This window comes from Dipodomys ordii, unplaced genomic scaffold, assembly GCF_000151885.1.
Source record: "Dipodomys ordii isolate 6190 unplaced genomic scaffold, Dord_2.0 Scaffold14, whole genome shotgun sequence".
Classification (NCBI taxonomy): domain Eukaryota; kingdom Metazoa; phylum Chordata; class Mammalia; order Rodentia; family Heteromyidae; genus Dipodomys; species Dipodomys ordii.
In genome coordinates, this window is record NW_012267230.1 from 2848429 (window position 1) to 2864255 (window position 15827).

Sequence of the window (15827 nt, forward strand, 5' to 3'; positions counted from 1 at the left end):
CTTCCTTCCTTCCTTCCTTCCTTCCTTCCTTCCTTCCTTCCTTCCTTCCTTCCTTCCTTCCCTCCTTCCTTTCTTCCTTCCTTCCTCCTTTTCTTCCATCCTTCCTTCCTTCCCTTCTTCCTTCCTTCCTTCCTTCCTCCTTTTCTTCCATCCTTCCTTCCTTCCCTTCTTCCTTCCTTCCTTCCTTTTTTCTTTCTTTCTTCCTTCTTTCCTTCTTTTTTGTATCAGTTTTAATGTCAAAAGGTCCAGGAATACAACTAGTTAATGAGCTCGCCCTTCAGATCTAGATATTTGAAGTTAACAGCCTCTTAAAACAAAAACAGTAGTAAACTGCACACACAAAATCTAAAACCCACTAGACCCGACAGAGGCCCAAGTGGCGGTGAACTGAGTGGGAATCTGACTTCTGCTACTCATTCCTGTGTTGCAGGAGGTGAGATGGGGCTGTGACCACTTGATACTGTTTAGCTGGTCTCCTTTTCTCCTCCCTTCTTCCGCTTACTTTTGCATCAAAGCCACCAATCAAGCTGGGCACCAGTGAAATCCCAACTACCCGGGAAGCAAAGATGGGAGGATTTCAGACTGAGACTGGCCTGCTTAAAAAAATACAAGAGTTTATCCGAAATATAACTAAAGCAAAAAGGACTGGACGATGGCACAGGTGCTAGAACACCTTTCTTGAAAATATGAGGCCAGGCTGGGAAGGTGGCTCAGTGGTAGAGCGCTTGCCTTGCATGCCTGAGGCCCTGGGTTCGATTCCTCAGCACCACATAAGAAAAAAGCCGGAAGTGGCGCTGTGGTTCAAGTGGTAGAGCGCTAGCCTTGAGCTGAAGAGCTGAGGGACAGCGCGCAGGCCCAGAGTTCAGGGCCCACGACCGGACCCAAAAAGAAAAAAAAAAAAAAAGAAAATATGAGGCCCTGAGTTCAAACCCCAGTGCCACCAAAAACTTGTTTATTGTTTGTTTTTCCAAGTGAGTATTTAAAAAAAATCAGCCAAGGGGCTGGGAACGTGGCTCAGTGGTAGAGTGCTTGCCTTGCATGCTTGAGGCCCTGGGTTTGATTCCTCAGCACCACATAAACAGAAAAAGCTGGAAGTGGTGCTGTGGTTTAAGTGGTAGAGTGCTAGCCTTGAGCTGAGAAGCTGAGGAACAGGGCTCAGGCCCAGAGTTCAAGCTCCATGACCAACCAAAAAAAAAAAAAATCAGACAAGGATGTGATGTGGCTTTGTTGAGTGGATGAATGGATGAATAGATAGATGAATGAGTAAATGAATGGATGAGTGAATAGATGAAGGAAAGGATGAAAGAATGAGTAGATGGATGAGATGGATGGATGGTTGGTTGTATAGATGAATGAGTGGACGAGTGAGTGGATGAGTAGATAGATGGTGGGTGGATGACTGGCATGTGTGGATGTTTGGTTGGACAGATGAATGAATGGATGAATGAGTGGATGAATGGATGTATGAATAGATGAAAGAAAGGATAAATGAGTAGATGGATGAGTTGGATGGATGGTTGGTTGGTTGGATGGGTGGATGGATGAGTGAGTGGATAAATGGCTGGATGAACAGGTAAGTGAGTGGGTGAGTGGATAAATGAATAGTGACTCTGTCTTCCTGAAGTTCTGTGTACACCACACACCCCTCTGTGTGGATCCTCTTTCTCAGATGCTCCAGGGAGACAGCTGCAGAGGGTGAGAAGAGGAAGATCTAGGATCTGACATCTAACCAGTATTTTTACTTTCCCAGGATTGGTAGATTCCTTCAGCACCATGGAGAGAGTCACCAGCAGTTCGGAGCCTCCACAGTCAGATGCACTGGAGGCATTTCCCAGGAAGAGCCTGGAGCCAGGCGACATTGCTGTGCTGGTTCTTTACTTCCTCTTTGTCCTGGCTGTTGGACTATGGGTAAGCCAAGTGGGGGTGGGAAGGGGGAGGAGAAGCCTAGAGCAAATCTATCTTTCTTTCTTTCCTTCCTTCCTTCCTTTTTTCTTTCTTTCTCTTTCTTTCTTTCTTTCTTTCTTTCTTTCTTTCTTTCTTTCTTTCTTTCTTTCTTTCTTTCTTTCTTTTTTATTCTTGGTCATGGGGTTTGAACTCAGGGCCCAGGTGCTGTACCTGAGCTTCTTTTGCTCAAGGCTAGTGCTCTACCACTTGAGCCATAGCACCACTTCCAGCCTTTTCTGCATAATTTATTGGAGATAAGAATCTTTCCTGCCTGGGTTGGCTTTGAACTGGGATCCTCAAATCTCAGCCTCCTGAGTAGCTAGGATGACAGGTTTGAGTCAGCAGGGCCTGGCTGTCCATGCGATTCTTATCTCCACTTAACCAACGAAAAGCCAGAAGGGACTGGGCACTGTCCCTGAGCTCAAGACCCAGGATACACACACACACACACACACACACACACACACACACACACACACACACACACACACTAGTCATGTTAAAATTTCTTAAGACTTGTGGGGCAGACAAAATGTATTTGACATCAGAATCTGGCCTGCTGTTTTCCCAGCTTGCAGTTCGGGACCAGGCCTCTTTGGGAGGCCCTCATTGCTCAAGTTTCTCTGTTCTTTGTTTCAGTCCACAGTGAAGACCAAAAGAGACACTGTGAAAGGCTACTTTTTGGCTGGAGGGGACATGGTGTGGTGGCCGGTAAGTGCTGTGTGGCTCAGAGCTGAGTCTCTCTCTCTTCTTGTCTCTCTCGTTCTCCTCTCTCTTCCCAGACTGGCTGGGATGAGCATGTTCCTGACACTGAGCCCTTGTCCCACACTGTTCTCCCACTTTCCCAATTGCTGGGGGGGGTGATGGGATGTGGAATGTGGAATATCATTGGTCCACCTTGAGCCACGTGATCAACTGAGCCACAGGAGGGCAGACTTGTCCTTTTCATGTTCTACCTAGAGAACTGGCTCCTGGGCAGTTAGAAGCAGAGCTGAGAAGCAGCACACTCATTTGCATCATGAAGCATTTTTTTAAATGTTAACATCTATGTGCCTGAACTGAGGCTTGAACTCAGGGCCTGGATGCTGTCCTTTAACACTGCTCACACTTAACATTCTACTACTTAAGCTACATCTACTTCCACTCCTGGCTTTTTGGCAGTTAATTAGAGAAAATAGTCTCACAGACTTTCCTGCCTGTGCTGGCTTTGACTCTTGATCATCACATCTCAGCCTCGTGGGAAGCTAGGATTATAGGCATGAGCCACTAATGCTGGCTCATGAAGGATTTTTTTTGTCAGTCATGGGGCTTGAACTCAGGGCCTGGGCACTGTCCCTGAGCTTTTGTGCTCAAGACTAGTGCTCTACCACTTTCTTGAGTCACAGCTCCATTTCTGGGTTAGGGGTGGTAAATTGGAGATAAGAGTCTTGTGGGGGCTGGGAAGGTGGCTCGGTGGTAGAGTGCTTGCCTTGCATGCATGAGGCCCTGGGTTCAATTCCTCAGCACCACATAAGCAGAAAAAGCCAGAAGTGGCACTGTGGCTCAAATGGTAGAGCGCTAACTGAGCTGAAGAGCTGAGGGACAGATCAGAGTCCAGGCCCCACGACTGCCCCGCCCCCATAAAAAAGAGAGTCCTGGGCTGGGAAGGTGGCTCAGTGGTAGAGCGCTTGCCTTGCTTGCATGAGGCCCTGGGTTCCATTCCTCAGCACCACATAAGCAAAAAGAAAAAAGCCGGAAGTGGCTCTGTGGCTCAAGGGGTAGAGCGCTAGCCTTGAGCTGAAGAGCTGAGGACAGCGCCCAGGCCCAGAGTTCAGGCCCCATGACTGGCCACCCCCCAAAAAAAGAGAGTTCTGTGGACTTTCCTGCCCAGGTTGGCTTTGAACCACGATCCTCAGATCCAGTTTCCTGAGTAGGTAGGATGACAGGTATGAGCCACCATGCCTGGCTTCATGAAGGATTTTCTGTAGCCCCTATGAGCCTTTACCCCAGAAATGTTGCATATAGACAGGGCAGAATAGTTTTGCTTTCTTTCTCTATCCATCTGGATCCCTCTGGAAAGACTTGGGGTGTGGAACCAGGTACCCCAGACCTCCGTGATCTGACCCCTCCATCTTCCCACAGGTGGGCGCATCCTTGTTTGCCAGCAATGTTGGAAGCGGACACTTCATTGGTCTGGCAGGGTCAGGAGCTGCTGTGGGCATTTCTGTCACTGCTTATGAGCTTAACGTAAGTATTTTACCCCAGACACAAACATGTCACCTCCATCTGGCGGTATGTGTGCTTTGTGCCTGTATTGGGACTTGAACTCATGGCCTTGCATTCTCACTTAGCTATTTTACTCAAGGCTGGTTCTTTTTTTTTTTTTGTCCATCATGGGGCTTGAACTCCGGACCTGGGTGCTGTCTCTGAGCTCTTCAGCTCAAGGCAACCGTTCTACCACTTGAGCCACAGCGCCACTTCTGGTTTTCTGGTGGTTCATTGGAGATAAGAGTCTCATGGACTTTCCTGACTGGGCTGGCTTTGAACTGTGATCCTCAGATCTCAGCCTCCTGAGTAGCTAGGATTAAAGGCGTGAGCCATCAGCACCTGGCAGGGCTGGTTCTTTACCTTTTGAGCCATCCCTCTACTTCTGGATATTTTGCTAAAAAACTGGAGTTAAAAAATCTCTCAGAGGGGCTGGGAAGTTGGCCCAGTGGTAGAGTACTTGCCTTGCATGCCTGAGGCCCTGGGTTCGATTCCTCAGCACCACATCAGCAAAAAGAAAAAAAAAGCCGGAAGTGGCGCTGTGGCTCAAATGGAGAGCGCTAGCCTTGAGCTGAAGAGCTGAGGGACAGCACCCAGGCCCAGAGTTCAGGCCCCACAACCGGAACAAAAAAAAAAAAATCTCTCAGAAGTCGGGCACCAGTGGCTCACGCCTGTAATCCCAGCTACTCAGGAGACTGAGATCTGAAGATCACGGTTCAAAGCCAGCCTGGTCAGGAAAGTCCGTGAGACTCTTTTTTTTTTGCCAGTCATGGGGCCTGAACTCTGGGCCTGGGTCATGTCCCTCAGCTCTCCAGCTCAAGGCTAGCGCTCTACCACTTGAGCCACAGCACCACTTCTGGCTTTTTCTGTTTATGTGGTGCTGAGGGATCAAACCCAGGGCCTCATGCTTGCAAGGCATGCACTCTACCGCTGAGCCACCTTCCCAGCTCCCTGGGAGACTCTTAACTCCAGTAAGCCACTGGAAAACTGGACGTGGCACTGTGACTCAAGCGGTAGAGCACTAGCCTTGAGCTGAAGAACGCAGGGACAGTGTCCAAGCCCAGAGTTCAAGTCCCATGACTGACCAAAAAAAAAAAAAAAAAAAAAGAATCAGGCCAGGCACTGGTTGGTGGTTCACACCTGTCATCCTAGCTACCCAGGCAGCTGAGATCTGAGGATCGGGGTTCAAAGCCAACCTGGACAGGAAAGTCTGTAAGATTTTTCTCTCCAATTAACCACCCCCAGACCTGAAGTGTCACTGTGGCTTGAAGTAGTGGAGTGCAAGCTTTGAGCAAAAAACTCAGGGAGAGGGTCCAGGCCCTGAGTTCAAGCCTCGGGACAGACCTAAAAAAAAGTCTTTCAGGTTTGTCTTTCCTGGGGTGGCTTTCAACGAAGATCCTTATACCCCAGTCTCCTGAGTAGCTAGGATTACAGGTGTGAGCCAACCTTGCATAGCCTCTGTCCAGGAGTAGATGGTAGGGAAGGTCTGTGGATGGCCTACACTTTCAATACATGGAGGCACTTTTTTCTTTTTTTCTTTTTGTTTTCATTTTTGGTGCCAGTCCTGGGGCTTGAACTCAGGGCCTGGGTACTGTCCTTGAGCTTCTGTGCTCAAGGCTAGCACTCTACCACTTGAGCCCCAGCTCCACTTCTGGCTTTTTTAGTAGTTTATTGGAGATAGAGTCTCACAGGGCTAAGAAGGTGGCTTAGTGGTAGAGTGCTTGCCTAGCACACATGAAGCCCTGGGTTCCATTCCTCAGTACTATATAAACAGAAAAAGCCAGAAGTGGTGCTGTGGCTCAAGTGGTAGAGTGCTAGCTGTGAGCAAAAACAGCTCAAGAACAGTGCCCAGGCCCTGAGTTCAAGCCCCAGGACTGGGGGAGGGGGGAAGAGTCTCATAGACTTTCACATCAGGCTGGCTTTGAGTCATGATCCTCAGATCTCAGCCTCCTGAGGAGCTGGGATTACAGATGCATGCCACCAGCACCCAGCCAAGGGCACCTTTTATAAAAGTGAACGTAAGGCTTTTGGTGTCAGTAACAGGACTTGACTCTGGACTTCACGCTGTTGCTCAGCTTTTTCACTTAAGGCTGTTGCTCTACCATTTGAGCCACAGTTCCACTTTTGGCTTTCTGCTAGCTAATTGCAGATAAGAGTCTCATTTTCCTGCCAGGGCTGACTTTGAATGAAAATCTTCATTCAGATCTCAGCCTCCCGAGTAGCTGGGATTACAGGCATGCTTCATAGGTATCCGGCATCTGTACACTTGGACAGCTATTGACCATCCACCAGATGAAGTAACTCAGTGAAGACTAGCTTTTTGGCTCCCCTGGGGTGCGTGAGGGAAAGGACCTAGCAGGGGCCTGTCAGGAAGGGAATTCCTGTGGGTTATAGTCCCCACCTTCATAATGACTCACAGGGATGCTGGGTTGAGACATAAGTGTGTTAGACACTCACGTCAGGAGATCCAAGTATAGACCTGAGCCACAGAGCCTGGGTTCTCATCACCAACATACACATAATGGACACATCCTTGGACCTCTCTGGGCTTCATGTCTACATGAGGCTAGGCACACATAGAAGTCTCTTACTATGTTGCCCAGTGTAGCCTTGAACTCTGAGCGTAAGTGAGCTCAGAGCTTCCCGATTAGTACCATAGGTATAATCTGCCACATTTACGGTCTCTTCTTCTCACGTTTAAAAACAAAACCAAACCGGAAAGGCCAGGGATAATGAGCCACGCAGCAAGTAAGAAACTAAAGCAGCTGGACTTCAGGTCAGGTTGTCTCAGGGTGCTACAGGGAAGTCCAAATGGGAAACTCAGCTCTATCTTTTCCCTGGCAGGGCTTATTTTCTGTGCTGATGCTGGCCTGGATATTTCTCCCTATCTACATCGCTGGCCAGGTAAGCCTGAGGACTCAGGGTGCTCTGACATGAAGGGCCAGCCCTTTCTTCTGCCCAGGAACATCCAGCAGATGGCGCTGACAGGTCCCAGCTCAGGGGAGGGATGGAGCACAGGTGAGACTCAGGGAACCTCATTCTGAACAGCTTTAGCCAACTCCCTACCCAAGGGGGGGCTGAGGAAGAGCTGACTTGCAAGACTTTCTTGCGTATATCTGTGCCTGTCCTGGGGCTTGAACTCAGGGCCTGAACTTTACCGTTCAAGGCTGGTGCTGTACCACTTAAGCCACATCTCAGCTTCTGTTTTAGTGGTTCATTGGAGATAAGGGTCTCACAGGTTTTTCCCACCTGGGCTGGCTTTGAACCCCGATCCTCAGATCTCAGCCTCCTGAGTAGCTAGGATTTCAGGCGTGAGCCACTAGTGCCCAGCTTTCTCCTTCTTTTTTCCTGAAGCTAATCCAAGTTCGGGGAGGAGGAGGAGGGGGCTGCAGGGGTCACGTGTCCACAGCCACCTGGGTGACGTCACCTCCCCTCTGCCGCTAGGTGACCACGATGCCGGAGTACCTACAGAGACGCTTCGGGGGCTGCCGGATCTCCATCACCCTGGCTGTACTCTATCTGTTCATCTACATCTTCACCAAGATCTCGGTAAGGCAGGGACCCGGCCCGGCCGCCTGCCTGCAGCATGGGGAGAAGTAACTTACAGAGCTTTGCCCACAAAGCGTCTCTTCTTCACCTGCTCTTGGGTGGGTTCAGGATGGTTAGAGGAAGATGGAGGGGTCCAGAGAGAAGAGATGCATGGCAGAGACCATTGAGAGGAAGGGGAGGCAGGGGAAGGGCGCTCTGCCCTGCCCCCAGCCAGCTGCTGGGTGGATTGCAAGCTTCTTTCTCAGATCAGGCTGATCTCCAGGAGCGTGATAAAGGCCAGATACACCATACTCCATTCAGCATGTGCCTGGCGAAGGCCTGGCTGGTGCCACCGTGAGCAATGTGGTGGAGCTTGTCCCCTGTGAGAGGGGGTCCGAAGGAAGTCCACTCTGCAAACACTGATGGCTGACACTGCACCACAGACTCAGAGCACAGACATTGCAGGATGCTGGTGACTCACGCCTGTCATCCTAGTTACTCAGGAGGCTGAGATCTGAGGATCGTGCTTCGAAGCCAGCCTGGGTGGGAATGTCTAGGAGACTCTTATGTTCAAGTGGAGGTGGGGTTCAAGTGGTAGAGTGTCAGCCCTGAGAGAAAAAGCTAAGGGAGAGAGCCCAGGACCTGGAGAGAGGGTGGGGGAGGGTACCCCCATGTGGGGAGGAGAGACGTGACCACACTGGTCACAGGAGGAGGAATGCAGGAAGAACTGTACAGAAGCTAGATGATCACTGAGGAGGTCATTGCCTTAGCCCAAGGCAAGACTTTCAAACCTCTTTGTCCATAGGACTCCAGTTTGAGACGCCTGATCTAGGATCTAGGATAAGATGGAAGCAGGAAGGACAATATATGGGTCTTCTGTATTTGTCAGAATCTGGGCAAGGGCTTGGTTCTGGAGAGCTGCTAGAAATATTCATATATCTGTCTATCCATCCATCCATCTGCCCATCCACCCATCCATCTGTCTCACCATTCCTCCATCCATCCATTCATCCTTCCATCCATCCATCTATACGTCCATCCATCCATGTGACCATCCATCTGTCTCTCCATCCATCTGTCCCTCTGTTTGTATCTATCCATCCATCATCTGTCTGTCTGTCCACCTATCCATCTGTCCATCCATCTGTCCATCTTTCCATCCATCCATCAATCCATCCATTGATCTATCGATCCCATCCACCTGTCCCTCCATCCACCCACCCACTATCCATCCATCCATCTGTCCATCCATCAACATATCCACTCATCTATCCCTCCATCTATCTATCCTTCCATCCATCCATCCATCTCTCCATCCACTCATCCACCTCCATTCATCCATCCATCCACAATCCATCCATCCATCCGTCCATCCATCCACCCATCCATCCATCCATCCATCCATCCACCTGTCCATCTGTCTGTCTGTCCATCCATCTGTCCATCCATTCATCCTTCCATCCATGCATCCATCCACCCACCCATCCATGCATCCATCTATCCATCTGTCCATATGTCCACCCATCCATCTGTCTATCCATCATCTATCCATTCATCAGTCATCTATCCATCAGTGCATTTGCCCATCCACTTCCATCTACCCATCCATCCATCTATTTGTCCCTCCCTCCATATATCCACCTATCCAGCTGTCCATTCATCTGTCCCTCCCTCTCTCCCACCCTCCCTTCATCCATCAGTCCATCCTTCCATCCATCCATCCATGTATTCATCCATCTACATACACACTTCCATCCATCCACTCACCTACCTACATACCCATCCATCCCATCTATCTACCTACACATCCATCCATCCATTTCATGTCTCCACAGGTGGATATGTATGCAGGCGCCATCTTCATTCAGCAATCTTTGCGCCTGGATCTGTACCTGGCCATAGTGGGGTTATTGGCCATCACAGCTCTATACACTGTGGCAGGTATGACTGAGCAGGAGGTATCTGGGGCAGGTGGTGAGCAGGGTCTGTGGGCCATTCCACCTTCTCCCAGTTTATCTCCTGATAGTCTGGGATGCCAAGACCATGTTTTTACAAAACTCTTTCCATTGTCCCAGATAGCAAGACTTTTCCAAGCCATAGGAAGAGGATTATCTGATAAGAGAGGGTTTTTTGTTTGTTTGTTTTTGGTGCACCACAATGGTGCCATGTTTTTTCCCATGGATGTATTCCAGAACTATTTACTGAGGATCTGCTTAGTGCAGCAGCATGTGCATTCACATGATGCAAACCTAATGCAAACCGGGAAAATTATTGTGATTCTGGAGCCTGCAATTTGGCAGCTTTGGATTATACCCTAGAAGAGTGTCTAGCACATAGTAGGGACTCAACAAGTAACAGATATTTTTAAATATCTAGCCTTTCATGCTCCAGTTTCTGAGTTCTCGGTATAATTCTTTGCACAAATGTATCTGTTTATATATATGCACACGTACATCTGTACAACTGTGTGATATATATCACCCTACATATATAATTAGGTTATATATATAATAGGTGATAGTATATAGTGTGCAACACATATCACATTAATTTATATATACATTAGGTTATATTACATATAGATAACCTAACAGAGTTTTCAGTTATTCAGTTAAAGGCTCTCAACAGTGATGCCTCAAACAAATGTAGATGATACATGAGAAGTGTAAAGGAAGGGAATTCCAGGCAGAGGGAAGGACCACTGAAAAGTCTGAGGGATGAGAAGCTTGTTTTACTTTTCTAAAGAATCGTAGGGGGGGGTGCTTGCTTGCCAGTGTTGTACCCTTCTGTGCAGAAATAAATTTTGCCTTGCTATGACAAACCCCCCCAAAAGAAGAAAACTCCCCAAAACAAGTGGTGGAGGTTGCTGATGCCCAGTGAACAAATCATGATGCAGATCATGCCCTCAACTCCAGGGGGTGCCATTGACACAAACCAAAGTTAAGAATGGTTCCCTTTGCTTGGTGCTGGACAGTACTGTAGTCCTGTGGCCCGAGAAAGATTGGAAAAAGGGAGGGGCTTAGAGAAATAAAAAGGACCTGGTGTTTGTTCCACATACCCTGGAATGCCAGGGAACACAAGCAAAGGCTCTTTACTGTGCAAAGACCTGTGGCTGAGTTCGGGAACTAGCAGCAACCGTGGGTCCAGAGAATGTAGAGGAGGAAGGCTAGTTGGGCCAGCCAATGTGTCTTGGCTATCTGTTTCCCCCAGGAGACTGGAGATCCTTTGAGGGCAGGAGTTGGAAATGGAGATGTGTTTCCAGTGGTAGAGTGCCAGCCTTGAATTAAAAAAGCTAAGGGTCAGTGCCCAGGCCCCAAATGTACACATCAGCACTAGCAACACACATAAAATAAAAAAGCAAAACAAAACTGCTATCTTCAGGGCACCATAGGATTGAAAGTAGTGAGGGGTGGGGTGTGTGTTGGGGGAAGAGACAAAGCTGCAGCGCCCCCTGGAGAGATAGGCTTGGAACGGCAAGTGAGAAGTTGAATGTTTTTTTTATTCAGCCACACAAGTCACAGGGTCCACCCAGCCCATGTGGTAGAGGAAGCAACATCACCTCCACCTGAAAGGTAACAGCAAAGTCAAGTTGCAAAGCATCCCTTCACACAGGGAAGAGTTCCTGTGGCCATCTTGGCCAGCAATCAACCCTAAGAAATCTCCACTCAGGTTTTCCCTGCAGCCCAGTCTCAGAGCTTCTCCCTCCCTGCTTTCCTCCAGGTGGGCTGGCGGCGGTGATCTACACGGATGCTTTGCAGACGGGGATCATGCTCATAGGCTCGCTCATCTTGATGGGCTACAGTAAGTAAAGCCACAGGCACTGGCGACCACCTATCTATGATGAGCAAACTTAAGGATACTGCTTGAGGATTCCTTTTGGGTGTATTGCTTAAGGCAGGGTTAGTCTGTTTGTTTTGTTTTTGGGTTCGGTCATGGAGCCCGAACTCTGGGCCTGGGCACTGTCCCTCAGCTCTTCAGCTCAAGGCTAGTGCTCTACCACTTGAGCCACAGCGCCACTTCTGGCTTTCTTTTTTCTTATGTGGTGCTGAGGAATTGAACCCAGGGCCTCATGCATGCAAGGCAAGTGCTCTACCACTGAGCCACCTTCCCAGCCCAAGGTAGGCTTATTCTGTATTCAACTTTTCTGAAGGATGTCACCTAGTCTTTTTTTTTTTTTTTTTGGTCAGTCATGGGGCTGGAACTCTGGATCTGGGTACTGTCCTTCAGCTCTTTGGTTCAAGGTGAGCGCTCTACTACTTGAGCCACAGCGCCACTTCTGGTTTTCTGGTGGTTAATTGGAGATAAGAGTCTCATGGGCTTTCCTACCTAGGCTGGCTTTGAATTGTGATCCTTAGATCTCAGCCTCCTGAGTAGCTAGGATTACAGGGTGAGCCACTGGTGCTTGGCTTTTTTTTTTTTAATGAATGGATCTACTGATAAGCAAAAATATAACCCTAGTTCCCCTATTACCACAAAATAAAATCTTCAAGTTGGTCATACTTTTTTTTTTGGTATGTGCAGGACTAGGGTTTGAACTCAGAGCCTGAGCAATGTCCCTTAGGTCTTTTTTTTTTCTTTCTTTCTATTTTTCTTTCTTTCTTCCTTCCTTCCTTTCTTCTTTCTTTCTTTCTTCCTTCCTTCCTTTCTTTCTTTCTTTCTTTTTTTTGGGTCCAGTCATGGGGCTTGAACTCTGGGTCGGGGCGCTGTCCCTCAGCTCTTCAGCTCAAGGCTAGCGCTCTACCACTTGAGCCACAGCACCACTTCCAACTTTTTTCTTTTTGCTTATGTGGTGCTGAGGAATGGAACCCAGGGCCTCATGCATGCAAGGCAAGCGCTCTACCACTGAGCCACCTTCCCAGCCCTGCTCTTTTTTTTTTTTTTGTCCATCATGGGCCTTGAACCCAGAGCCTGGGCACTGTCCCTGAGCTCTTTTTGCCCAAGGCTAACACTCTACCACTTTGAGCCACAGCACCATTTCCAGTTTTTGAGTGGTTAATTGGAGATAAGAGTCTCATAGTGGGTCGGGGGCGGGGTGGGGGGAAGCTGGGAATGTGGCTTAGTGGTAGAGTGCTTGCCTAGCATACATAAAACCCTGGGTTTGATTCCTCAATAGCACATAAACAGAAAAAGCTGGAAGTGGCACTGTGGTTCAAGTGGTAAAGTGCTAGCCTTGAGCAAAATGGAGCTCAGAGACAGTGCCCAGGCTCAAGCCTCAGGACCAACCCCCGCCTCCGCCCCCCAAAAAAGGAATCCTCTAGGGACCAATCTCTGTTAGCAGCTTAGTTCCACACAGGACCTCATCCATCTCCACCCAGCCTCCCCCCCACCCCCTTGCTTGTTGAGAGCCGCTCTGAGTTCCTAACAAAGGATTCAGGGCTCCCTCTGCATTCTAGGCTTTGCAGCGGTCGGTGGGCTAGAAGGCCTGAATGAGAAATATTTCTTGGCTCTGGCTAGCAACCGCAGCGGGAACAGCAGCTGTGGGCTACCCCGAGAAGACGCCTTCCATATCTTCCGGGACCCAGTGACGTCGGATCTGCCGTGGCCTGGAATTCTCTTTGGAATGTCCATCCCCTCTCTCTGGTACTGGTGCACGGATCAGGTACAGGGCAGCTGGCTGAGGGATGCCCAGGAGACCTCTCCCATGCTATCCACGTTTCCTGTCTGTTTGACTGACAGCTCTCTGTCATGGCATCCAATCTCTAAGGCGCATCCCTTCTATTTTGTTGATCTACTTGAACTGCTTCTCCTAATTTCATCCACCAATGGCAATAATCACTATTGCCTCCTTGCTGGATACCTCTGAATCAATCACTGCCAGTTAGTTCCATTTTTACAGATGGCAGTTAAAGAACCAGTAAGGGCACAAAGAGCTCTGTTGGTCTGCATGTTTTGTATGTTTGTGTTACTAGTCCTAGGGGCTTGAACTCAGGGCTTGGGCACATCTCTGTGTTTCTTTTGCTCAGGGCTAGCGCTCTACCAATTCAGCCACAGCACCACTTCCAGTGGTCAGCTGATTAATTGGAGATGAGAGTCTCATGGATTTTCCGGCCCAGGCTGACTTTGAACTGCGATCCTTAGATCTCAGCTTCCGGAGTAGCTCAGATTACAGAAGCAAGCCACTGGCGCCTGGCTTCTTCAAGGAATAAGTGTCACTGAATGCTTTGACTGGACTTCTTTTCCTTGTCTGACCATGGCACCACTCAGATGGTGGGTAATTCCAACTGGCTAGGTCTAGCCTTGGATTAAGAAGAAGGAAGGAGACAGAATCACAGTTGCCCCATTTAGACTACGGGGACTGAGAATTGAAAAGAGATGCTTCAGGAAGGTGCTGGTGGCTCATGCTTGTAATCCTAGCTACTTAGGAGTCTGAGATCCAAGGATTGTGGTTCTAAGCCAGCCTGGGCAGAAAAGTCCATGAGACTCTTATCTCCAATTAACCAGCAAGAGAGAGAGGTGGGGGCAGGGAGGGAGGGAGAGAGAGGGAAGAGCTGTGGCTCAAGGGCCTGAGTTCAAGCCCTAGTACTGACACAAGAAATTTGAACAGAAAAAAAAAAAAAGATTTCTCAAAGAGTAACCAGGCAAACCAAGAGCCAACCACAGCGACCCAGATGCCAAGCCCAGCCGCATCCCAGCCCCCTCGCCATGTTTCAGGTGATCGTCCAGAGGTCTCTGGCTGCCAAGAACCTGTCCCACGCCAAAGGAGGCTCTCTGATGGCTGCATACCTCAAGATCCTTCCGCTTTTTATCATGGTGTTCCCGGGCATGGTTAGCCGGGTCCTCTTTCCAGGTGAGCAGGTCGGTGCAAGCCTCAGACTCTGTGAAGGGTTCTGGACATATCTCTGCCTACCCAGAGGGCAGGACACCAGGGTCTTACCTCCTTCAGGATGGGCAGAGAGGTCTCCTCCATCTGGGCATCTAAAGGCTCCAAGGCTGTTCCCCGACACAGTTCCATGCACAAGCCAAGCGTAGGCGATGCAAATTGGAGGTGTGTTCTTAATTATATCATGTCCCATACCACAACCTATGGGAACCACAAAATAGTTTCCCTGGGACCCCCATGGCACAAAATTGTGCTCTTTCATTCCTCCGTGTTTGAGCTCAGTGGTTTGATAACTTGGGCCCAATGGAAATCCAACTCCAAGCCCCACCCCCCGCCCCAGGCCTGAGTGCTGTCCCTGAGCCTCTTGGTGCTCAAGGCTAGTGCTGTACCACTTGAGCCATAGCATCACTTCTGGTTTTCTTATGGTTAATTGGAGGTAAGAGTCTCATGGACTTTCCTGCCTGGGCTGGCTTCAAACCATGATCCTCAGATCTCAGCCTCCTAAGTAGGATTATAAGTGTGAGCCACCAATACCCTCCTCCTTTTTTTTTTTTTTTGTTTGGTCATGGGGCTTGAACTCCTGACTTGAGCACTCTCCCTCAGCTCTTCAGCTCAAGGCGAGAGTTCTACCACTTGAGCCACAGCACCACTTCCAGTTTTCTGGTGGTTTATTGGAGATAAGAATGTCACAGACTTTCCTGTCTAGACTGGCTTTGAACCGTGATCCTCAGATCTCAGCCTGCTTAGTAGCTAGGGTTACAGGCCTGAGCCACCAGTGCCTGGCTCCCCTCCTTTTGAAAGCAAACACTAGGGTATATCAGCTCTTCTAGTACCTTTGCTTTTGGTGTGTGTATGTGTGTGTGTGTGTGTGTGTGTGTGTGTGTTACTGGTACCCTGGAGTTGGGGAGGAGGGAGGGCGAGGAACAGGGGATGCTGTCCTTGGTGCTGAACTCAGGAAGCCGACCTCCGCCGGTCAGATGCTGGCCCCCTGGCTCTGCCTCCAGGGAAGAGGGCAGACAGCTAGGAGAAACCACAAGTATGTGAGGATCGCTGTCCAGCAGCTGTGGCATGCTGATGGAAAGTGCACGACCCGGTCTAAGTCTCACTCTGCTAACTTACCAGCTGTGAGGCCTGCCCACCATCATGTCATCTCCTACTGCTGTTATTTCCTCACTGGTAAAAAGGTGGTAATAAGGGGCTGGGAAGGTGGCTCAGTGGTAGAGCGCTTGCCTTGCATGCCTGAGGCCCTGGGTTCGATTCCTCAGCACCACATAAGCAGAAAAAGCTGGAA

The 15827-nt window shown here is 49.3% G+C and overlaps 1 protein-coding gene across 1 annotated transcript in view; it reads left to right on the forward strand.

Moving 5' to 3' along the window:
* Window positions 1-15827, forward strand: part of Slc5a11 (solute carrier family 5 (sodium/inositol cotransporter), member 11) — a 35977-nt gene that overhangs the window by 10001 nt on the left and 10149 nt on the right. Inside the window, exons 2-10 of the mRNA XM_013011724.1 lie at window positions 1751-1908; window positions 2584-2655; window positions 4066-4170; window positions 7033-7092; window positions 7633-7737; window positions 9552-9657; window positions 11437-11517; window positions 13110-13315; window positions 14368-14503. Of these exons, the coding sequence (XP_012867178.1) occupies window positions 1774-1908; window positions 2584-2655; window positions 4066-4170; window positions 7033-7092; window positions 7633-7737; window positions 9552-9657; window positions 11437-11517; window positions 13110-13315; window positions 14368-14503 (1006 nt within the window). The 5' untranslated portion in view covers window positions 1751-1773. The remainder of the gene's footprint in view (window positions 1-1750; window positions 1909-2583; window positions 2656-4065; window positions 4171-7032; window positions 7093-7632; window positions 7738-9551; window positions 9658-11436; window positions 11518-13109; window positions 13316-14367; window positions 14504-15827) is intronic.